The sequence below is a fragment of the Phocoena phocoena genome, chromosome 8 (assembly GCF_963924675.1).
Source record: "Phocoena phocoena chromosome 8, mPhoPho1.1, whole genome shotgun sequence".
NCBI lineage: Eukaryota > Metazoa > Chordata > Mammalia > Artiodactyla > Phocoenidae > Phocoena > Phocoena phocoena.
In genome coordinates, this window is record NC_089226.1 from 109,582,427 (window position 1) to 109,605,562 (window position 23,136).

The 23,136-nt window shown below is 66.8% G+C and overlaps 2 protein-coding genes across 2 annotated transcripts; one reads left to right on the forward strand and one right to left on the reverse strand.

Annotated features, from left to right (window-relative positions):
- Positions 1–1,067: 1,067 nt before the first annotated feature.
- Positions 1,068–12,782, reverse strand: TSPAN4 (tetraspanin 4). Its single transcript, XM_065882117.1, has 7 exons — positions 12,393–12,782; positions 4,613–4,804; positions 3,263–3,337; positions 2,273–2,374; positions 2,044–2,175; positions 1,890–1,973; positions 1,068–1,136 (listed from the first exon to the last, which is right to left on the reverse strand). Exons 1-7 carry the CDS (start codon positions 12,672–12,674, stop codon positions 1,068–1,070), a joined length of 936 nt encoding a protein of 311 aa, XP_065738189.1. The 5' UTR covers positions 12,675–12,782.
- Positions 12,783–20,765: 7,983 nt separating this feature from the next.
- On the forward strand, positions 20,766–22,176 carry POLR2L (RNA polymerase II, I and III subunit L). The gene is made up of 2 exons (XM_065882883.1): positions 20,766–20,874; positions 21,927–22,176. The coding sequence occupies exons 1-2, from the start codon at positions 20,780–20,782 to the stop codon at positions 22,033–22,035; spliced, it is 204 nt and encodes a 67-aa protein (XP_065738955.1). The 5' UTR covers positions 20,766–20,779; the 3' UTR covers positions 22,036–22,176.
- The last annotated feature ends 960 nt before the right edge of the window (positions 22,177–23,136 follow it).

The following is a 23,136-nucleotide window of genomic DNA, read 5'->3' on the forward strand; positions in this document are numbered from 1 at the left end:
GCCATTTGGTGGGTCAGATGCCCCACAGCTTGTGAGGCCCTTGGGAGGGGACCACCCCCCAGCCTGGACCCCCAGACCCACCACCCTCCTCACTCCCCGTCAGTTCTGTCCTCAGGAAGCCCCACCCCACCTTTGAGGTGATTTGACACAGTTTGACCGTTTCTCTGATTCTGGGTCTTATGACAACTGCTTCACTGCCAACAGCCTACTTACTTGCAAAATCCGTGAGTGATACTTAAGGGACAAAGTTCCCAGGAACGAAACAGGAATAGAAAGAGAACAGGAAAGATGGAGCTGAGCTCCATTTTGGGAGGACACCCCTGGGGGGGGGGGGGGGGGAAGGCCCTGAGGCTGGATGGGGGCCACCCCACGTTGGGAGAGGGGTGTCCACAGCACAGGCCGTGGGCAGGTCAGTGAGGCTCAGGGCTGTTCTCTGCCACGGCTTGGAGCCAGCCTCACTGAGGTTCTCTTGCCATCCTCTGCGGGCGCAGGGGCCACCGTCTGCCTGGCCAGGGAGCTCCCCCCGCTGGGCCCATGCACATCCTGGAGCCCCACTCCAGGCACCAGGCCGGTATCGGTGGCCGGAGGATACACGGCCACACAGGGCCTGTCTGGTGTGGCCCCCCCGGGGTCAGGGCAGTGAGAGACACGGCTCGGGGGCTGCTGCCCACACACTTTATTAAGACGCACGCAGAGCCGGCCGCGGCCCCGCTGTGGAATGTGGGTGGACGGGGCTGCAGACCCGCCTCGAGCACCAGGACCAGTGGTCAGTCCCTCACCTCCCACCCCAGCCCCCCGCCCTGCACAGGGCTGCGGGGGAGCACACTGCTCTGGAGGGTACCTGGGTGTAAGAAGCGCCAGAAGCCCCTCCCGACTGCAGCCCCGGCCGTGCGGCGGCGCTCACAGGCCTGGCTGGCAGCCCTGGGGGCTCTGGCTGCCCGGTCCTCCCACCCCCATGCCTGGGCTGGTGAGAGGTCCTGTAACGGGAGACGCAGGTGGGGACACGGTCATCTCCCCAGGGGCGACGTCCTTCGGCAGCGAAGCAGGGGTGGCGGGCAGCTGGCAGCCTACGCACAGTAGGTGTCAGCCTTCACCACCTGGCAGTACATCGTCATGGCAAAGGTCAGGCCCAAGATCTGTGGGGAGAGGCAGGGGCTGGGCAGGGCTGCTCCAGGGACGACAGCCCGTGGCAGGCACCCCAACCCCAAACCACAGCTTCCCAGGTGGCCTGGAGCCCCCTTCCCTGGGGAAGCCTCGGGTAGAGCCTGCCCCCCACGGGCCCACGGGCCCCTTGGGCTCAGCCCCGGACCCGCCTTCCCTTTGGGTTGGGCTTGGCCACCCTGGGCTCCGCTGGTGGTCTCAGGGCCTACGGGTTCCAGGCTAAGCCCCCCGCAGCTGCCCTCTGCCCCTCACCCCTTAGGGAGTGTCTGTCTGGGACCCCTGTCTGCACCCCACAAACAGGAGCTCCCCCAGGGTCCTGGCACTCGGGTCTTGCATGGGGGTTGGGGAGCAGAGGCGGGCTGGCCAGACTTCACACCAGGGCCTGGGCTGCCCACTTCACTCTGCACTGGGCAGTCCTGTGACCACCACCCACCACGGCCACTGGGTAGGGCCTGCAGGAATGGGGCTGGCACGTGGGCCCTTAGTAGAGGCGTCCGGTCTGTGCTTCCGTCCACGCGGAGACGGCAGGGCCCTCTGCTCAGGAGTCCGGGGCAGCCTGTCCTCTGAGGCGTCCAAGGTCACCTCCCCGTGGACGTCGTCCCTGACTGTCCCCCTGTGAGCCCCACCTCTGCCTGGGGACCCACACTCTGCTGCTTTGTCCCCTGGGCTCAGGGCCTTCACACACATGCTGGGGGGCCGGGGCCCGGGCCGGGCGGGTCCCCGCACACCTGAACCAGTGCTGTGCACAGCCCGAAGACACCCACGGCCAGCAGGTTCTCTTGGAGCCACACCTTCACCGTCTCGTAACACGGCTGCGGGAAGAGCAGGCGTCACGGGGGCGCGAGGCCGGCCCTCCACCCCCAGCCCCGGGGCCAGGCTCACCGCCTTCCACCAGGTGCCGGGCGCGTGCAACCCGCAGCTCTCGCTGAACTCCAGGCAGCAGGAGTCAGGCACGCGCGTGGCGTTGTAGACCTCGAACCAGTCAGTGTAGTTGGAGACCCCGCAGCAGCGGAACTGTGGGAGAGGTGAGCAGGGACTGTGCGCCGGAGGGGGACACGTCCCTGCCCCGGCCACGCCCCCCGCCTACACGCCCGGCCACACCCTGACTCACGTCTGTCTGGATGATGCTCCAGGCGTTGGTGAGGCCCACGTTACCCGGGGTGCCATACAGGTGTAGGCCCTTTTTCAGGTCCCGCTGTGCATACCTGTCGATCTGCAGGACAGCAGGGCCACCCTGTGGCCAGCTCCACCTGCCTCGTCCAGACCCCGGCCCGCCCCGGCCCCCTGTGCCTTTTGTCCCCCTCCCTGCGGTCACCTCCTCCCAGAAGTGCCACCAGGCTCTGGCCTTTGCCCCAAGGTCTCCCTGGGCCTCCCGTGGTGCCGAGCACGGGATCCAAGTCAGACACGTTAGTTAACGTACAGATGGAGACGGACGGACACAGAAACCCTCGGGGCTGTGTCTACGCACACCGGTTACAACCCACACGGCTCCGTGCGCCAGCCGAGAGGGCCCAGATCTTGGTTCCTAAGAGCATTCGTTCTCCAATAAAGGAACCAGGCTCCCTGGAGAAACGGCCGATTCCAGGGCTGGGGCGGGGAATCCCCAAGATGGGCCTGGAGCGTCTTCTAGCACCAGAAAGAAGGGAGGTGCTCTGAGAGGCACGTAAGGGACGCGGGAGCCGACAGAGAGCTCCAGCCGCCAAAGCCAAACCGGATGAGCAAAAAATAACAGTCTTGGAGTATAACCCAGAGGATAAAACACACGTAAATGAGCCCTCACTTGTGTAAGTGAGCAACTGAAGGGGAGTGGGGGATGGGAGCTTTTTCCCCTCCAGCTGACACGCAGCTGAGACAGTGGGGGACCCAGCCTGGGCCTCCTGGGAGCTCAGACACCTTTCTGGAGCCTCCAGGCCCGGCCTCCTGGGGCTGCAGTTAGAAGCAAACCCACGGCCCGGCTCCCAGTGTCTGTCCACGCAGAGCTGGGCGTCCCTGGCGTGGGTTCTCAGCCCCTCCTGCCTCCTTGCCGCCCACGGCGCCTGGGCCTCGCTGGGGGAGGTGGGGGGAGCACCCACACCCACACCCGAAGCGGAGACAGCCGTACCTTGTCGGTGTAGGCGAAGAAGAGGATGGCGAGGGAGGCCTCCAGCAGGAACACCAGCAGCAGCAGCACGAAGAACTGAGGGTTGGGAGACCACAGCCTCAACGGGCCAGCCCCCAACCTGAGACAGGCGCCCCCAGCCGGGTCTGCAGCCTGGGGACCGCCAGGCCCCTGGCGCCTGCCCCACCTCCCTCGGAACCCTCCCGTCTCCATCCCAGGGGCCGTCGTCTCTCGCTCGACCTTGAAGCACACGTGTGTGGCCCGCGTCTGTGTCCTTGTGATGGGCAGCCGGGTGGAGGGACTCCCCGGGAGGCCCCATCCAGGGAGTGGGTCCAACTGCAGTGACCCCCCCCAGCCCCCAGGTCACGTCCCCAAGGGCAGTCGGGGGGGCAGTGCCCACTCAGGGAGGACCAAGCTGGAGGAGCCACGACCCCTGACTGCTCAGACCGCTCAGAGTGGCAGACTCCACTCGGGCACCCACAGGCACAGCCCTGACGCCACAACCAGGCTGAGCAGTGGAGCCTGCCGGCACCTCCTTTCCCGCCACGTTGCTCCCCCAGAAAGGAGGGCGGGGGGCAGGGCCAGAAGCCAGGATAAGTGGGCCACACCGCTCTTTGAAGCCCCACTGGCCCCATGGGGCCCCTGGACAGAGTGGGGAGAAAGGACAGGGCCAGGGGAGCGGGCCCGGTCCTCTCCTGGGGTGCCCGATCTTGTCCCCCCTCCACCTGGGCCCACGCTGCCCCAGCAGGCACTAGCCTCCGAACTCCAAGTCACCCCGTGGGAAAGGCCAGGGTCAGGGCCCCGCCCGCGCCCCAGCTTCCTCCTCCATCCAAGGGGCCTAAGCCACACCCTACCCACTGCTCCGAGGGGTCCAAGCCCCAACGGGAACATCTGGCACGTGCTGGACACTTGCGGAAGCTGCACAGATGGGGGACGTGCCCTCTGAGACCCTCTGGAGGCCCCACCCGTGACGAAAGCCCCATTTGAAGCAGGTGATTTAGGACCTGGGTGGCAGCCAGAGGCCTCTGTGCTGGGTACACTGATAGGTAGGGAGCCCGGCCCAGGGATCATTTTCCTCCATTATCTGTGATTAACATTCCCGCCTCTAAATCCATCTCCAAAGCTGAGGGTCCTGGGGGGCCAAGAGGGCTGGGACAGGAGCTGGAGAGGGAGTCGTGGGAGAGGGGATCTTGGAGGAAACAGGCCCAGTATCAGCTGGAGGGACCCTGCCCGGCACACGTGTCTGTGTGTGTGTGTGTGACTGTGTCTGTGTCCCTCAGGGGAGACCTCCCCTGAGCACCGCCCCCCGCCCCCACCGCGTCCCTCCCGGCATGCCCCTCCCCCCGGACTCACAGTGAGCAGAAGGCATTTGTTCTCCTTGATGGCCCCGATGCAGCCCACAAAGCCGATGGCCATCACAAAGGTGCCGGTGACAATAAGCAGGTTGGCGGCTGACAGGGACGGGAAGGAGGAGGACAGGGTGGCGAAGTTCCCCTGCGTGGCCGCCAGCCAGATGCCGACGCCGAGGATGCCGCAGCCTCCCAGCTGGGCCCAGGACAGGGCGAGAGGGACAGGGGGACAGGAGGTGAGCAGCCCACCAGATTCCTGTGGCCGAGCCCCGGCACCCTTGCTGCCCTGCTGACCTCCCAGTCTCGTCCTGTTACAGGGGCTGGATCCCCCCCACACACACCCTCGGCCCCAGCTCTTCCCTAGGAGATGCAGTCCCTGGAGCTCCTGCCGGCCCGCTCCCTGGCCCCCTCCCCTCGACCACTGGCGCTTTTATTGAACTCTGTAATTGCTCATTATTACAAAAATCGATTGAGACAGGAGGAAGAGGCAGAGAAGGGCAGGTGGTGATGAATCCGGGGACGGCTCTTGGCCTGGGGGCGGGGGGGGGCGCAGGGGCGAGCCAGCGCAGCCGCCGAGGGCGCTGTGGCTCCAGCCCCCGGGACTCTTGAGCCTCTGGGTCGTCTCCAGATGAAACGGGAGCACGTGTCCAGGGCTGGGCCGCGGGCGGGCGGCCCCCACACATGGCTGACCAACCCCTGGTCCTACAGCAACCCGGGCTTTGGGAGACCACCTGGGGACTGATGCCTACGGGCTGGCAGCCCTGGGGGCCCTGCCCCACTCAAAACTGGGCATCACATGGGGCCCCGCACCCCCCGGGCCCAGAAGCCTCCTCGACATCTGGCCTGGACCCTGGCAGGGACCCCCCACCCCAGACTCAGGCCGGATGAGCCCTGAGACCCCTGCCTGAGGAGGCTTCCGCCTCCCCGTGGGCCTCCCCTCGTGTACTCACCCCACCCCCACCAGCAGGCAGCCCTGGCTACAGGGGTGGGGATGGGGGACACTGCTCCACTCTCACCCACCGGGGAGCACACACCGTGCGTGAAGCCGGGCTGGCAAGAGACCGCAATTATGGGGCGGGGGACGGTGGTGCAGCTCCCAGCCCAATAGCAGCAGCAGCCGCGGGGTCCCCGAGGGGTGGGCGCACCCGGGGCTCTGGCCCAGGCCTCCCGCTGGCGTCTAAGGTCCCTCTGGGCCTCGCCCGGAGCTGGCTAAGCAGGCCAGGAGAGCCCCAGTGGGGGTCCGGTCAGCTTAGGGCAAACACAGGGCTCCTCTCTGACCCCCACCCCATCCCTCTTTGCACCTTCCACCAAAAACAAGAGCTTCTGTCTAAAAATTATAAACCACCCACTCTGAATGCTCCTGGCTGAGGGTGGGGCCTGGGTGGCAGCCCTAAGCATCCCAGACAGGACGGGCTCTCGTGCCCTGGCCTGCATCCCATCTGAGCCCTCCTCGGGGTGGGGTGGGGGCTGCAGCTCCAGGCGTGTGCCTGAGGGTGGGGGGGGCGTTGGGGGGGCCAGCAGCCGGGCTGGGGGCACTGGCAGCGGGGGACGGCCCAGAGGATCCAGCCTCACGGCAGAGCTGGGCCTGGGCACAGCCCCAGGTATGGTGGGGTCTGCTGGCTGTTCGGAGATGTGTGTGCCCCCACCTGTGGGATGGGGATGACCCCCGTGTGGCAGGCCCCGGCCAGCGGTGCGGGGACAGAGCTGTCCACGGTGCTGACCGCTGGCAAGGCCACCATGAGGGAGCAAGGCTGGCCACCAGCGCCTCTGGGCACCCACACCTGCCCAGGGGGTGCCGTGATGGGACACAGAGAGGCTAGGACACGTGCTGGCTCCCTCAACCCTCCCACCCGACCTGCAGGTGAGGAACGGGGAGCTCTCCAAGGACGCTGGGGGGAAGGCTGAGCTGGGAGCAGCCAGCGGGGCCCTTGCAGACCTGCGCAGGCAGAGGGCTCCCCTGGCCTCTGGCCGGGACTGGGGCAGGGGAGGGACCCTGGGGCAGAGGCCAGGGAGGGCGAGCGTGGGGGCAGCCTCCCCTTGGAGGGAGCTGAAGTCGGGCCACTCTGGCTGCAGGAAACAGCGACCGGCCAGGCTGTCCTGGGCCCTCGCCCAGCCCACACACGTCCGTCCCCTGCAGAGCCGAGCAGCGCCCCCCTGGGAGGGTTACGTCTCCGGGCTGAGCCCCCAGGCCAGGGCCCCAGCGGGGTGGGTGGGGCTGCCTCTGAGCAGAGAGGAGAATTGTTATTTAAAACCAAAGGGCTGCCCAGCTGGCTCTGCCTTCAAGGGCAGCGCGGATGGCTCCTGTCAGCAGGAAAATGAGCCCCTCCGAGCTCCCTGGTCCCGTGGGGACGCGTGGAAGGGCACGGGGAGGATACCACAGCAAAGTTGCTGTGGAGGTGGGGGGGGCATCCGGGTCGCGGGTATCCTGGAGGGGCTGGGCGCTGCCCCCAGCCTTGGTGGAAACAAGATTTCTTCAATTAAGACTCCACAAAGCATCCTCACCTCCAGCTCCGAGGTGGCAGGAGAGACACCCGCCGGCTGTCACCCAGGTGCTGCTGTCACACGCACTGTGACGTGGACACACAGCCCACGTCCCTCACCATCACACAGTTTCACCCACAACACGCACACACATCACCGACACGCTGCCCCGAAGCCCCAGGCGCCCCCTTGTTCCAGTACATCCACAGTCACCAGAAGCCCAGCACTCACGAGACGCATGCACGTGGCTAATAAAACTACCTGTAATTTTGAAATCTGCGTAGGCAGCTTTTAAAACATTTTGGCAGGAAGATTACAGCCTCCAAGTACAGGAGAAGATGGGCCCTGTTGGACCCAGACAGGACATCAAACTCAGGACAAGTGGGGCTGAAGTCCCGGGAAGGCTGGGCGCTCCAGGTCCCTCCCAGGACACGGTGGCCAGGACGTCAGCAGTGGGGCCACCCCCACCCTCCCCGTGTCCCACGCTGCACATCCCCAGCCCCGCTCATCGCTGCCTGGGCCAGACAGAGGCCCAGGCGGGGCCCAGGAGCAGACCCCAAGCCCACGACAGCCTGGGAGACGAGCCCAGCCCGCCCACCGGGGTCCCCCGTCCCAGCCCTGCGGTCGCCGGGGCCTCCCTGTCTCCCTCGCACACACCTGGGGCGCACACCCTGCCCACCTGTCCCCACTGGAACCCAGCCCATTGCCTGGCATATCCTCCCCACTTCCTGCTGTCTCTCTTCTTGTCCACACATTCTGGGGGCTGGCCTAGGTCTTGACAGGTGGGGCCACTTGGTGAGGCCCATGTGGGGAGGGTGCCAGCCGGCCCTCCACTGCTGCCCCTCCAGCCACATGGCTCAGGGTGGCAGATGGCCGGGCAGCTGGCCAGGTCCTTGGAACGGGGTGGAGGGCTGGGTGCCCACAGGGGCCAAGCCTGTGTCCAGAAGCCCCTCCCCCGGCAGCCTGCACAATCTTGGGGTGGGGGCCGGGCATGGTGGGGTGACACGCCCCTCCCAGCCAAGAACAGCCACAGGAGACGGGGAGAACACCTCTCTACGAAGTTCAAGAATGGCAAAATGTATCCCCTGTGCCAGAAGTGAGGTCTGCAAGTGCCCAAGGCCGGGGCTGGGGGGACTGAATGCAAGGGCTCAGGCACCATCCTGGCTGGATGCCATTCCCCAGGTGACATCTCCTCAAGCTGCCCACTGACATCTATGCAACTGACTGTCATCAGTTTCCTTAAGCTCCAGCAAGCCCCACATCCCCCCAGGCTCCAGCCCATCAGGGAGGTGGCCCCACGGACCGGGGACCCCCTGAGGCTGGTGTCCAAGGAGGAGGAGCAGTGCCTCAGGGCAGCCGGGGAGCAGACAGGGGGCAGGGCCTACGATGGCGAGGTGCGACCGGGCCCCCAGGCCTCTCCCCTGCCCCCGGCCCTGCTTAGTGGCTGAGGCCACACCTCTCTGCCCCAGACAGAACTCCCAGGGCCCCCGACCGCCTGCTGCCACCAACTCCCTAATGGGAGCGGGACGATTCAGAAGCAGATGCTCACGCAGGACCGACATCTTGTGGCGTACTAACCCCTGACTTGACCAGGACGGCCAAGGACCCCCGCTTCGGGCTGCCCACCCACCCTGGCTCGGGGTCCCCAGGCAGCAGGACCCCCACTGCCCTGCCCCAGCCTCTTGTAGGAAGAAACCGGAGCCAGAACACACAGACGCCCTCAGCACCTCCAGAAGGCTGGGGCCAAGGGAGTCACGGGTCTGAGGTCTGCAGGCCCCCGGCCCTGCGCCGGGACCTCCGGCAGGGCACCCTGCACGTGCCTGTTTCTCCGACTGCGGCGGGGCTGGGGGAGGTGTTCCCACAGCCCTGCACAGCCCTTTGCCAGCATCTTCCACCAGTCTCGGGGCGTCTTGCCCAGAGGCCAGCGACAGCAGACCAGGCCTCGGTCTGTAGCTCATCAAAGGGGGAAACCAAGGACCCCTGTGGTGCTGCTGGGGAAACGGAGGACCCCAGGAGGGCAGGACTTGCCCAGAAGCCTGGGCGGCAGGCAGGGCTCAACCCCCAGCCCAGCCACATAGACAGACCCTGGCCACACTGCAGGGGGAGGCGGAGCAGGGAGGGGCCCAGATGCAAGAGCAGGAGGCGCGCCTGCCAGGGAAGCAGGGAGCCGGGCCCTCAGTTGGGCAGGTGCGGGTTGGGCTGCATGGCTGAGGCCTGGGTGCGGCCCCCCGGCCAGGGGGGCCCAGAAGCACCTTCCCCTTTCAGAGCCAGTCCTGCCTCTGCCCGGGACCGCCCCCAGACCAACAAGACCGCCCCGGGGCCACAGAAACTGCCCCTGGGGGAGCCCTGAGCACCCACCCAGAGCTGGAGACGGGGAGGGAGAGCGCCCCAGGGGGCTGCTCAGCCCCCACCCCCGCACACAGCCCTACTCACCAGGAGACACCCCTGACTCAAGGACCCTGGCCCTAAGCTGCCCTCCACCTGTGCATGCCTGCAGGAGGGCAGCTGTGTCCCCAGTGGAGCTGTCCCTGCCCTGGGAGGGCCTGGATGCCGCAGGAGGGCACGTGGAGGTCTGGGGGTCCGTCGGCACCGGGTCCTCTCCTCCCCTGGGCGCCCCCTACTGCCCACCGGCACCTTCTTGGCTCCCTGTCTCAGGGCACCCGAGCTGCAATCCCTGGTGACAACGGGCAGGCGTGTTTCCTCTCCCGAGATGGGCCAATGACCCACAGGCCACGCAGGACCAGGCCGATCCACCCCAGTACAGATAGGTGATGCTTTACAGCGCCAGTGGTACCTGAGGCTGGAGGCCTCAACCCTGCCCTTCCAGTCCCCATCCAGAAGCCCCCAGGGAAAACCCCGCAAACAGGGCGCACAGAGTCAACTAACTTCAGAGCTCGCCCCTCCCCCATCCTCAGCCGGGGGCGCTGCCCCGCACTGGGGACGGAGGGGGAGGGGCGGGCTGGCATTGCTGGAGGAGGCGAGCTTAGGCCTGGGAAGAGAGACCTGCCAGGCGCGCAGGTGCCCAATGGGGCCAGGTGTGGGTGACAGGGCCTTGCGGGGGACCTGCCTATGGACAATGGGGGCTCTGAGGTGACTCCTGAAAGAAAGGGGTGCCCAGCACGGGCTGGGGGGCAGGAGGAAGCCACGGGGAGGTCACTGCATCTTGACCTCCAAGCAGGTCCATGGGCCGCAATCCTCACTCCCACTTCCCCTTAGTTCCTCCCAAGTGGGAAATGGGGGGGGCGGGAAACCTACCCCTCCTGTGGGGACTCTGCACCCTCAGACAGCAAACGAGCCAGGCTCTGGGGGAAGGGGTGCTCTAGCCCCACCCCACCCACCTGCAGCCTCTGTCACCAGCAGCAAGGGCCTAGTTGACAGCTGCGCAGGGCCCGGAGGATGGATGTCCCGCCAGCCCCCTGACCATGCTCACCACCCCGGCCTCGGCGTGTTTCCCATGGGCCCCCTCTCTGACCCCCAGGCCTCGAACCCCTCTGGGCACCAAGGTGGGGTGTGGAGAGGCCAAGACAGCACGCTGGCAGGGGCCCAGTTTGCTTGGCTGGGGAGTGTAATTGGATAATAAAAGGGAACTGGATTTTCTAGCCCAGGAGGGGATCCCAGGGGGTTCCTGAATTGTTCTTTCCTGCGATGAGGACGTTCATCCACGATGAGGACGTTCATCCACGGCAGGAATCAGTGGAGTGTGTCCGCCCTGCAGCTGGTACAGAGGCTCCTTCAGGGTTCACACAGGGCAGATAGAGTTCAGCCTGGGGGCCCATAAGGGTGGGCTGCTCTCAGAGCACAGGCCCCCTCGAGGGGCCCCCTCTCGTTTACCGGGCAAACAGGTACCCGGGTCACTGGGGAGGTCAGGGAAGGGGAGAAGCAGGTCCTGCCCACCACCTGGGACCATCCCCCACACCCACTGCCCATCCCCCAGTCAGTCCACCACCCTCACTGCTCACCACCATCACACCTACGGCTGCCAGCTCTGGTCCCACTGTCACCTGCAGCCTTCTGTCACACTGCCTAAGGCACACTGACCCTGCCAGCAGCTCACTGCTCACTACGCCTGTGCCCACTGCATCTGGTCAATGTCCCCCGCCAAGAGAAAACAGTCACCTCTGCACATGCCTGGACACAGCTCCAGCTGTACCCACCTCTGCCTCTGGCTCCTGGTCTCTCAGGGGGCTCCTCCGCTCTGGACCGGGGCCTTGCCCCTCCCAGGAGCCCCTTGCAGAGAACAACTCTTCGGGTGACTGCCTCGGGAGGGGGCAACTGGGGCAGGAGCCCCCCAGGCTGGCCACGCCTCCCAGCAACCCTCCCACTTCCCAGGCCAGAGTCCAGGAGAGAAGGGATGTGCAGAAATGCAGCCCCGGTTTCTGAGCATTTCGCCTTAACTGGACCTCATGCAAATGGGCTTACAATTGACAGCCTCCTTCTGGGGTCCAGAGCCCAGGCAGGAGAGAAAGCCACGCCCCCTCATTCCCAGTTGTGGCAGAAGGGTGGGAGCAGAAAGTGACCTTGGCATCAGCTCTCCACCAACCCTCCCCCAACCCAGCCAGTGGGGCCCAGGCCTGGTCAGGCATGCTCTAGTTGCTCAGGTGTGACACCTGCCACAGCCCGAGCCCAACACCCTCCCTGCCCTTCGGGTCTGTGTGGCAACTGCGTCCTCCAGTTTGGGGGGACGGGGGCCACCCTGTAGCACCAATACCTCTACCCTGGACACAGGCACCTCCTCTGAGCAAACCCAACCCACCTCAGCGAAAGTTATGAAAGCCCCGGTCTCCCGCCGACTCCTCACCCCGCCCAGGATCTGGTCCAGCCGGAGGGCTCACCCACATACACCCTCTCCCTTCCCTGCTTCGGGAGGCTGGGGACCGTCTCCCCTCCCCCCTCCCCAAGTGCGGTCCCTGGAGCCAGGAAGGCCGGTCTGCAGGGGAGGCGAGTGCAGAAAGGACATGGTCTGCGCCCACGAAGAGGGAGGGAAGGGGCGGGAGGGGAAGGCACCAGCGGCTCAGCGCATGGACAGGAGCTCACACCCGGTAGAGGCCAGGCGCAGGGCCCCACGCCGACCTGCGGCAGGTGCGGGACACGGCCGGTCTCAGGAAGACAGAGAGGGGAGAGGACGCGGGGCGGCCGCCCACAGGGCAGAGGCCCGGCGGACCCCAGCGGCACCGGAAACACTCCCCAGGGGCCGGTCCAGCCCTGGCCCCCGGCGACCCCAGGCACACCCCCCAGTCCGCGTCGCGGGTGTCCCCCCCCCATTCCAGCGCGAGCAGCGACCCCGGGGCCCCGCCGCCACTCACCCAGAAGAGCAGGTTGAAGGCGAACATGAGGTACTTGACGCCCTGCAGGCAGCCGCGCGCCATGCTGCAGCGCTTCAGCTCTAGGAGGAAGATGAAGGACAGGTCCAAGTAGAAGACCACGTACTTGCTGCCCTTGGGCGACGTGTAGCGCGCCTGGGCCGCCTTGGGGCCAGGGTTGGCGTGCAGGCCAAAGAAGGGGCCGCCGCGCGCGAAGCCCGGCTCCTTGCCCGGCGGCGACGGGCTGCGCCGGTACGTGGACTCGTCCGTGCTCGAGCGGCGCATCGCGCGGAGCCGCCGGGGCCGCCCCACGCTCCGCGCCCCGGCCCGCGGTGGCACCGGGCGCGCCGCTCCGCTCGGACCCGCGGCGGGCCCGGGACACCGGCCGGCCCGCCGCAGCCCCGGCCCCGGCCCCGCCCCGCGTTCGCCCGCCCGCCCGCCTGCCCGCCAATCCTCGAAGGCCCCGCCCCCGCGCGGACCACCACCAGCCCCCTCCCCGCCTCGCCGCCCCGCCCCTCAGGTCCGACCGCTCCGCCCCGCGCCGGCCAATCGCAGCCCCGGGACGGTGCCCCCGCGCCGCCCTCGGCCCTCGGCCCGCGCCTGCGTCCCTCGCTCCCCTCCCCTTCCCCGTCCGGCCCGGGAAGCGCGGTAGGGAACTGGGGGCGGGCGTCCAAGCAGCTCTCAGTCCCGGGTGCGACGGCCCGGGCCTTGCCCAGAAGCCGCAGCGCGCCAGGACCCCAATGCCGGCCGGGCTCTGAGGCCTCCGACCGCAAGCGAAACGCAAAGCGCTATACAAATGAGGGGTGACCCAGTTGCTGTCTGGTGGCGACTAGCGGCATCTCCGGCCCGGGCCCCTGGCCCAGATCGAAGTAGCGCGGGGAATGCAGCTGGAACCCACCGCGGGTGCACACTCTCCAGCGGCCCACCCTGGGCTGAGCGCTGCGCGGGGACCCCAAAGCTCCCGCAGCTCACATAGGACAGGGGTCAGCCTGGGGGATCCAACCTGGTGGGCGGTCCTGGGAGAGGGAGCAGAGTTGCGGTTTGAAGGACAAGCCCCTCAGAGGGGCCAGGGCGAGGGAGAACAAGTGGGGAGGGTGCTCTGGGGCACCCTGGGTGCCCAGAGGGTAGGTCACTCTGTAAGGCATGAGGGGAGGTTTTCAGACTTAAAGGGAGGGGCCGGACACACAGGAGTGCAGGAGTCATCACTGGGCACCCAGAGACAGGCCGCATGCAAGGCTGGCGGCCCACTCCAGGCCCAGAGCTCCCGCAGGGCCCCCTGTCCTGCCATGGTCCCATCTCCCTGGGCAGGGAGCAGGCCTGGCCTCACCGGCATGTGACATGTGTCCGTGACACATGTCACACAGGACCCCTCTCTGGTTGGACGCTCTGCTGCCACTGTCGAAATTCTCCATGTTTTTTTTTGTTTTTTTTTTTTTGTGGTACGGGAGCTTCTTACTGTCGTGGCCTCTCCCGTTGCGGAGCACAGGTTCCGGATGCGCAGGCTCAGCGGCCATGGCCCACGGGCCCAGCCGCTCCGTGGCACGTGGGATCTTCCCGGACCGGGGCATGAACCCGTGTCCCCTGCATCGGCAGGCAGACCCTCAACCACTGCGCCACCAGGGAAGCCCTCTCCGTGATTTCTGACCAAGAGGCCCTGAACTTCATTTGGCACCAGGCCCTCCCAGACACATCCACACAAGCCATGATGCTCCAAGGCCCCTTGCACCGGCGGTGTGGTGTGCACACGTGCTGCCGTTTAGACAGACACACACCAGGCACAGCCTAGAAGTCAGAGGTGGGGAGACTCCCCTCAGCTGTGCCTCCACAGCCCACCCATTGGTGGAGGCCCCGGGCTGTGTGGGGAGGACCTCAGCATGGGGCCCAGATGCCTCCTCCCCATCTGCCCTGGGCCTCTCAGCTCAGCAGGGGAGCCAGGCTTGGGGGAGAGTGGCCACAGGCCTGGATGCAGCCCGCACCCTGGACTGGGTCTTGCCAGTCACTGAGGCCGCCCACTGGTGGCATCCACACCATCGGATGGTCCCAAAAACTAAAGTCCAAAGAGGGAAGGACTCGCCCAAGGTCAGCAGAACTCAGATGGGAGAAGAGAGGAAAAGAAGTCGGGGAATAAGAAGGAGGAGGAAGGTGGGGGTGGGGGGAGGCCCGTCAGTGACAAAGTGACAGACTGAGAGAGTGAGAGGTGCCCGAGGTAGCATGTCTGGGGGACGTCTGCTGGGCTGGGGGCCCAGTGAGGTCTGGCAGCCCTGCGGGGCCCTGAGGACCACTGCACCAGCCCTGCGCTGCCCTGGCGGGCTCTGAGGAGAGCTGCAGCTCAAGCCCCCAGGGCAGTGTCCTTGCAAGATCCTCCCTGAGCCCAGCTGGCCCTGGTAGGGAGTGGGGACAGGAGAGCCCCAGCATCCCTGCCCTGCCCACGTGCCAGTCAGCCTGGGGCTTCCCACAGTCCCTCCACCCTGTCCTCCGCCAAGGATTCTTTGGCGTGTCTGGACCCCTGGAAAGGGATACAACAGTGACCACGCACCAGGGGCCCAGGGGAGAAGTGAGCCTTGCAGGGCCCCCATCTGGGCCCTGTAGAGACCACTGGCCACAGCTCTGCCCAGAGAGCAAGTGGCAGCCGGTGACCCCTGGAGATCCTGGGGAACTCCAGCAGCCTCTTGCTATCTTTCCCTTGGCCCAGCTCAGCCAGCCCCACACACCCAAGCCAGGGATGGACACTCAGGGCCCTGAGAGTCGCAACGCATGAGAGGGCCTGCGTCACTATGCACACTGGACACAGAGCTGACGTGGGCTGAAGGACACGTCTGTCTCCCCAGCCTGGTCACAGGGCAGGGCCTCTGAGGACAAGGGTGGGGTCCTCCCCCCGTTGCCCGTCCTCCACTTCATCACACTGCAGCTCAGGGCGCGGGTGGAAGGGTGGCCTGGGTTCCCACGATGGGGCCCAGCACCCAGGCTGCCCTCTCCCCAGCCTCACTCAGCCAACACCATGCCAACGCCCCCAGAACTCCTGCCAAGCCCTCTCCTGTTTCTAAAACCTGCACCCATCACCCCAGGTGAGCCTGTGAGTCTGAGCTGAGATTAAACCAGAAAACCACCAAGGATGCCAGGGAAAATGGCAGTGAGGACGTGAGCACATCAAGGCCACCAGTGGGGTGCTTCCCAGCTCCCAGGGACCCTGTCCTCAAAGTCCAGCCGTTCCTCCAGCAAGGGGACCCCGGTGAGACATGCTGAGAGGGTGACAGCTGGCTGGCTCAGCCTCGGTCTGTCCCGGGACCAGGAGAGTATCCAGCCAGCAAGGCCCTTGGGCCAGGCGTGGGGGAGACCAAGAGGCCACCCAGCGCTGTCCCCGCTGCCCCACGGGCCGCGACGTACCTGGGCTTGTGGCAGGGAAGAAGGTAGGCGGTGCCCGGCGCCCCTGAAGGCTGGCCAGGCGGCAGGTGAGCAGTCAGCAAGGCCAAAGCCGGAGCTCTGTGGAAGGAAGACGGGCAGAATGGAGGCCATGCTGCACCTCATTCCCAGCCTCTGTGGGGCTCTCCACTCAGGACCGGGTCCCTGCAGGGGCAGCTGGGGGCGGGGTGGTGGTGCACTCAGACTCAGGGGGCCAGAGCACCAACCAGTGGCCCAGACCAGGGGGCTGCATCCCCACCCTCTGGTCACTCAGTCTTCTGAGATGCCCTGGCAGACACAAGAGTACCCACACGCGGACATGCACACAGAGAAGACACATGTTCAGAGTTGGGGACACACACACGGACTGAGGGCCGTCCAGCCCCCAGCGGTCCTGGAGCCCTGAGACCCGCTGGCATTGTCCACTCATTCTGAGGTGCCCTGCACCCCACGCCCTCCTGGGTTCCCAGCAGACAGATGCCATGAGCCACCAGCCTTACGCTCTCCCCAGGGAGCCAACAGGCGATGACTCACACGGGGCTGTGAATCTGCGGTTGGCTCTCGAAGGGGGATTCTGTCCTCCCCTACCAGCCAGGGATTGCGGCGCAGGGGTGGGGGGGTGGGGGGGGCAAGCTCACACGCCCCGCCCATCACACCTCACCCGTCAGACCAGAGGCTCCTTGCAGCCTGAGGGTGGAGCAGATGTCTTTCCAGCGGCCCAGGGGCAGGAGGGGACAGCCACACTGGCATATGCCCACCCCGTCACAGCCATGTCCTCGTGGGCAGCCCACTGCCAGCCGGTCCACTCAAACCCACACCTGGGGCAGACATGAAGCCACTGAGCGGATGGAGGCCCCGGCAACGTGAGACCTGTCCCTTCATTTACGGGGACGAACAGCACCCACCACGGTGGGGCGAGGAGGCACGTGGGCCCAGGGCCCGGGACCACCCCCCCAGCAACCGCTGTGCCCGGGGAAGACGCGTCCGTGGAGGGGTTTCAGGCCCAGTGACACATCGAGGGCAATGAGTGGGAGGGACGCGCCCCTCCCGTGTTCTTTGATGAACCCCCTGCCCAGGAGCTGAGGGGCCCAAAGCCCATAGCCACACCGCAGAAGCAAAAGACCATGCATTACAGACCACCACCCCTCCAGGCCTAAGGCTGCGTCTGCACACCCCGCACCCCCAGACCCGGGCGTCAGGCCCTACTGGGCAGCTCCACCAGCACCCCCACTGGCCCCCACCCCAGAGGCACCCCTGGACCCTCCATGAATAACCTCCCCACCTCCTGGCCCCCACAATGCCCCTCCACGCGTCCGGGGCCCCCAGCCCCATCCTGGGCAGCCCAGCCACAAGCCTGTGGTCAGGGTATGGGTGCAGGGCCCGACAGCACCGGGCTGGCCCTCTCCCTCACCCAGGCCCAGCCTCCTCCTCCAGGAAGCCTCCTTGCCCCACACCCTGCTCTGGGCTTCCTTTGAGCACAGGTTCCGGCATGCCTGCGTCCCCCGGAATGGCACGTGCAGCCGGCAGTCAGGATGCGGGCTGAATGAGAAGCCCGTGACAGACACTCCCGCAGCCGTCCAGCCCTAGGCTGGGCCTTCTGAATTCCCCGGGGCCCCAGGGCGGGGACAGGCAGGGACCTGGGGGAGCGCGAGCCACACAGAGGTCGTGGTGCCTATCTGGCCAGACCAGGGTCTAACTCAGAGAAGGACCTCCCTGAACGCCAAAACAGAGCTTGCCCCCGAGGCCTTGGAGGCCGGGGGTGGACGGCAGCAGGGCCCGGCCCGGAGCACACACCCCAGCGGGCAGCACAAGCCGTGCGGTGTCGGCCTTCCTGCTGCCACTCCGACCCCCGCAGGCCCCAGAGCCCACCCAGGCCCGCACCCCCTCCCGCCTCCCCCGACCCAAGCTGCAGCCCCTGGGGCTGGGAGACACACCCTCCAGGGGAGGGGTCCCCGAGGAAGAGGCCGCGGAGGGGCACCAGGCTTTCCCTGGGCCCACCGAGGCCAACCCCAAGCTCAGGGCCCTCCCCTGCCAGCCTGCTGCTCCCACCGCCCCCAGGCCCCGGGAGCACCCTTCTCCGGTGCCCACAGTGTACGTGCCCCACCTCAGCACCGACACCCCACCCGCCCCCTCCTGAGCGGTGCCCTCGGGGAGCCCCATGTGGGGCCAGGCTGGCAGAAAATCACATGACCACGTTCCCAAAGGCCACGGGCCCGGCCTGTCCACAGGGTCATTAGGCTGGGCCAGCTCAGCCTCAAGCATGCCTGCAAATACCACCACTCTCGAATACCACCCCGGGGGCTGGGGCCCAGAGGGTTACCGTAGATGCTGCAGGCGGGCGACCTCGCCGGGCCCTGGGGAAGTGTCCGAGCACCCCACTCACCCCACCGCAGCCGGGGCTCCGGGCTGAGCCTGGGACCCCCAGGCCCACACAGCCAGTATGGGGACCCTCCAGCTGGGCAGCGTCTGGTTCCACCCACGCTTCACAGATGGGGAAGCGGAGGCTGTGATCCAGGACCAGGGGCCAGGGTCAGCTGACTCCCAGCCTGTTTCCAGGACAACACTCAGGGCCAGAGGCTGTCTGCAGCTAAAACTTCAATCGCTGATTTCCCCTTGTCCCCTGCCTGCCCTGAAGTGACCCTCCTCTAGCAGGAAACAGGGCTCTTGGGTTCCAAACCACATGTGAGCACAGCCCTCCCTCCCTGTGCCCCCGCCCCCGGGGGCAGGACACCCCATTCTCGGAAAACCAGCGCCTCACTCTCCCTGCCCCACCTCCAGCCCTTCCCAAAGGTCTGGGCCACATCTGTGCTCACACCCCACTGCCCCTGCAGGCAGGCCTGGCCCTGCTCCCCCTGACCCTGTGTGGTGGGCTCCCGGGGCCCCCTCCTGCCCCTGCCCACCCTGAAGAGAGCCAGGCCCACGCCCCAGCCTGCCCCCCCAACACACACACGAGGGGGCCAGCTGAGCAGGGGGCAGGGCTGACCTCGCCTCCTTTGCAGGCCCCTTTGCAGGCCTGAGCCAGGGCAGAGTGGAGACAGAGGGTCAAGTGCCCCAAGGGGCCTCTGTGCACACGTGTGTAGGGTACCTGCACACAGGCAGCCACACTGCTCCCCACGGCCTCTCCTGGGAAATCAGGGAGCTGGAGGGAGGAGACTCCCCCAATCTACACACAGCTCTCAGAATTCCAGGAATGTCAACTTGGCTCTCGGGCCCCTCAGTCTCTGGGAGTAAACAACTTCTGGGGCCAGAGCAGGATGAGGCGGACCATGGGCCCCTCCTCCAGGAAGCCTTCTGCCCACACCCGCTCCCGTTCCTGAAGAGCTACCCAGATGGCATCCCAGATCCCTCCCCTGTTTCCCTCACCTCCACAGGTGCGGCAGCCTCTACAGCTGAGCCCAGCTCCAACCCCAGGCCACTGTGACTCAAGGCCCCTGCCCCCGCCGGGGACAGGATGTGTCCTGTCAGCCTGGGAAGGGGGGGCATTGGGCAGGGAGGTGGCCTCTGCTCGTGGCTCCGCACGTGGCAGGGTGGGGGATGGCAAACGTCACTGGGGAGGCTGTCAGGGCCCAGACTTCAGGCGGGCAGAAGCTCTGATCAACCTCTTCAGGACACCGGGGACCCCCATCTCCCTGCCCCTCAACTAAATCCAGACTCCGTCACCCACCCTGAGAGGACTGTCAGGCCCCACCCACCCCAACCAGAAATCCAGACGCCCCAGACCAGCAAATGTGCCCAGACTCTGCATAGGTGCCTAAGTTACAGGGGCCACTGTGAGACACATCCACCTTCCTCAGCCCAAAGCTCACCTCCTCCAGGGAGACTTCCCTGCTTCTCACGGCACACAGCCACAGGATCAGGGGGCTCACCCCAGGCCATCTCCAGAGACACAGCCTCCCCTCCCTTTAAATCCTTCATGGTCCCTGCTCCATCACCTCCAGCTCCGACACCTACTCTGTCCCACAGGTACAGCCTCCAGGCCTCAGCCCATGGGTCCCCTTTGCCGGTATCTGTCTTGCTCCCTCACACACACTCGGGATCCCTTGTCAAGGCTCAGCTCAAAGGACACCACTTCCACGACGACCCCCTGACCACCCTCCGGTCCTCAGAGATCCGACGCTCCCAGATCGCAGGCGCCCGACTCATCAGAGCCTGGCCTGGGACGGGTGCAGCCAGCCCCATCCCGCACCCCCTCGCAGCCCCTCCCCCGGGAAGAAGGCAGGAGGGACAGGGACGAAGCGGACCGAAGCGGCACTGGGGGTTGGAGCGGCCGGCTGGGCCCGCCACCCGCCGGGTCACTCGCACCGCGCCCTCCCGCCGTCAGGGATACGGGCAACTACCGGGCCGGGACCGTTACTGTGCGGGCGATCGGGCTGGGCGGCGACTCCGAGGGTCCTCCAAACTCAGCGCAAAGACCCCCGGGTGTCCACGGGCAGCGGCTCCAGGTGGAGAGACCCTCCCCCCTTCCTGGTCCCCACTGGCCGCCGGTCAGCCGCTCTCCTCGCCCGCAGCGGGGTCGCCGCGCCCCGGCCCGGCCCGCAACTTGTTGCTGAGACTCGGCTCGTGCTCTGCGCTCGGGGCCTGAAATTCGCGCCGGCTCGGCTTGGGCCTGGGCCCGGCTCGGGCGCGCGGGCCGCGGGACCCGGACTGCATCCCCGCCGGGGGCGCTATACCTGCGGGCAGTCAGCTCGTCGCGCAGCTGTCAGTCATGCGGACACGAGAAACGCGAACGCCGCCGCCGGGCCCTTACGGCCCCGCCCGGACGCCGTAGGCCGGGATGTACCAAAGTGGCAGGCGGGGGGCGCCGCCTGCTCCTGCAGCGGCCGCACGGGCCTCGGAAACTCGTCGCGGAGGGAAGCGGACGGCAACGGCACCAGGGCGGGCGGACGGCCGGGCACCCCCCGCGCCATGGGCGCGCCCAGGGCGGGGCCGGAGCCGAGGGCGGAAGCGCCGCAGGATCAAGGAGTTTGGCAGCTGGCTGCTCCGGTGCCGCCATGATCATCCCTGTGCGCTGCTTCACGTGCGGCAAGATCGTCGGTAACAAGTGGGAGGCCTACCTCGGGCTGCTGCAGGCCGAGTACACCGAGGGGTGAGGCGCCGGGCCGGCCTGGGAGGGCCTCCAGCGTGGTCGGGAAGCGCTCCCCGGGCCGCCAGCCTGCGGGGCATGGGGGGTGGGTCCCGGCCTGAGGGGCCTGGTCCCGGCCCGCGGGGTCGGTGTGTCGGGCCGGTGTCGGGAGGTCCCAGTCTGCCGGGCGGGGGCTACTCACATCAGATTCCAGGTGACCCTGGGCGGGGGAGCTTTCAGTCTCGGAGTCTTTTCCATCCCTGTTCTCCGGACCCGCTCTCAGGAAAGCGCCCCCACCCCCGACCTCTTAGTTTGGGGAGGGGAGGGAGTCGGGCGTCAAGCTGCTGCCGTCTGGGGACTCCTAGGTGTCCTGGCGAGTCTCGCCACCTCCACGGCAAATAAGCCCTCAGCCGCCTCTGTCCACCTGCTCCCTAACTTCTCCCCGCTGTTAGGCCCACCCCCGTGTACTGCAGACTCACTGGCTTTTTTAGGACATAGGACAAGCTTCCTGACCACATAGGCCTCATCATCAGGGTATCGTGGGGGTCCCTCTTCTGTGCTTGCTTACCCCTTAGCGCTGCAGTTACCACCGTGCCTGTCGGAGTCTCTACCCTGGACTAGAGCCTGACCTTGGGCCCCTGTGTGGACAGCCCCATCCTCATCACATTTGAATCTCTGGGTCCCGGGATGTGCCAGGGAGGCGTAGGCTCTTAGTGCAAGTGTGTCGGATGAACGGGGAAGCGATAGATGGCCTTAGTATCTGCGCCAAGTTCCAAGGAGGCCGCTGAGATGACCGCAGTGCAAGTGAATGCTGGCAGCCTGCACGGGACCCCTCCCCAGGATGCCCCAAGCAGGGGCCACCCGACCTGGCCTCCCCTTTCCCAAGCCACCGCATTGTCTGCACACCAGAGGCCTTGAGGGTGACGGGCGGCGTCTCTGGGAAACGAGAGAGGTGTCTCCCTCCCCGACATGGGGAGCAGAGCCCGTGGCAGCTGAGCAGGGCTTGCTCCAGCCGGGGCAAGGCCCTCCATCTGCCAGGACGAACGGGCCGCAGCCAGCTTTCTCCTCGCCCTCAGGGACGCTCTGGACGCGCTGGGCCTGAAGCGCTACTGCTGCCGCCGCATGCTGCTGGCCCACGTGGACCTGATCGAGAAGCTCCTCAACTACGCACCCCTGGAGAAGTGAGCCCTGCCCGGCAGGCCGCGCCTCGCCCACGGCTCGTTCCGGGAGGTGTGGGGAGCCGGAAGCAAGGCCCGCGCACCCGCGGCCCTGTCGGCATGGGTCTCCCTGTCTGGAAAGAACCGTTCAGTAAATGTTTTTGAGGACCACGAGGAGGTCCTGACAGTCGGCCTGGCTCCGTGAGGCTCCCCGCTGCCCGCTCCTGTGTCCTGCCTCGAGCATGAGGCCGCTTGGGGGTGGGTGCGGCCCTCACGGCCTGGGAGGAGGGAGGGCCACCCCAGGGAAGCGCTCGGCCTGGGGCTGCTTTCCTCCAGGGCTTGCACTCGGCTCCACACAAGGCACAGATGTCGGGAGTGCTTGGGTTGGGGGCACGGGGGCGCTGGTGTCCCCACAGCGGTGTTCCGGGCGCCCTTTAGGCTCAGGACAGACGCCCTTACTTCTTCCTCCCCGGTGTCTAAAGAACCTCGAGGTTTTCTGAGCCCTCAGTAGTGCCCGCTGTGGTTAAAGATGCCCGTCTTGACAGTACTGCTGCCAGCAGCTTCCAGGCTGCACCCAAGGCCAGCAGCCCGCTCCCCTCCACAGACAACTCTGAGATCCCCACGGTGGGCGGGAGGGGCCCTGCCGGCTGTCTGGGCCGGATGGGTTCTCGGTGCCCCAGGCACTGACATGCCACCCTGTGAACCAGCCGGAGAGCTGCCTCTCGGAGGCCTCTGTCCTGTGTGGCTCAGGCTGAGGCTCAGAACGGGAAGCTGCCACCTTGGCCGGGGTCAGGCGGGCCCTGGTGCCCTGCAGCAGGCAGAGGGCAGGGCCGTGCAGTTAGCGAGGGAGGCACCCTTCCCCGGGCACCTTCCTCAGGGCTGGCCCGGCTGCCCGGACGCCTCAAGCGGGGTTCCCTGAACGCACGTGAGGGGACCACGGGAGGGAGATGGGGTCTGTGCAGCGGTGTGAGGAGCTGGGCGGCCCCTGGGCGACAGGGCACGATGGCCACGCCCTGGCTGCCCCTCCAGGCCCAGCACCCCTTCCAGCCCCAGCTCCCGCTGCCAGCACACATCCTTCCAGACACGCCCCGGACTCGCTCCTGAGACACCAGCCCCAGCACCTTCTCCC

Bases quoted from the DNA above. Each gene is read 5' to 3' on its own strand.
- TSPAN4 (XM_065882117.1), bottom strand. From the start codon at position 12,674: ATGCGCCGCTCGAGCACGGACGAGTCCACGTACCGGCGCAGCCCGTCG. The intron at 4,805-12,392 runs GTGAGTGGCGGC...TCCTGGGCCCAG, and splicing joins CCTTCAACCTGCTCTTCTGG to CTGGGAGGCTGCGGCATCCT. The intron at 2,375-3,262 runs GTACGGCTGTCT...GCTGTCCTGCAG, and splicing joins TCTTCGCCTACACCGACAAG to ATCGACAGGTATGCACAGCG.
- POLR2L (XM_065882883.1), top strand. From the start codon at position 20,780: ATGATCATCCCTGTGCGCTGCTTCACGTGCGGCAAGATCGTCGGTAAC. The intron at 20,875-21,926 runs GTGAGGCGCCGG...CCTCGCCCTCAG, and splicing joins CAGGCCGAGTACACCGAGGG to GGACGCTCTGGACGCGCTGG.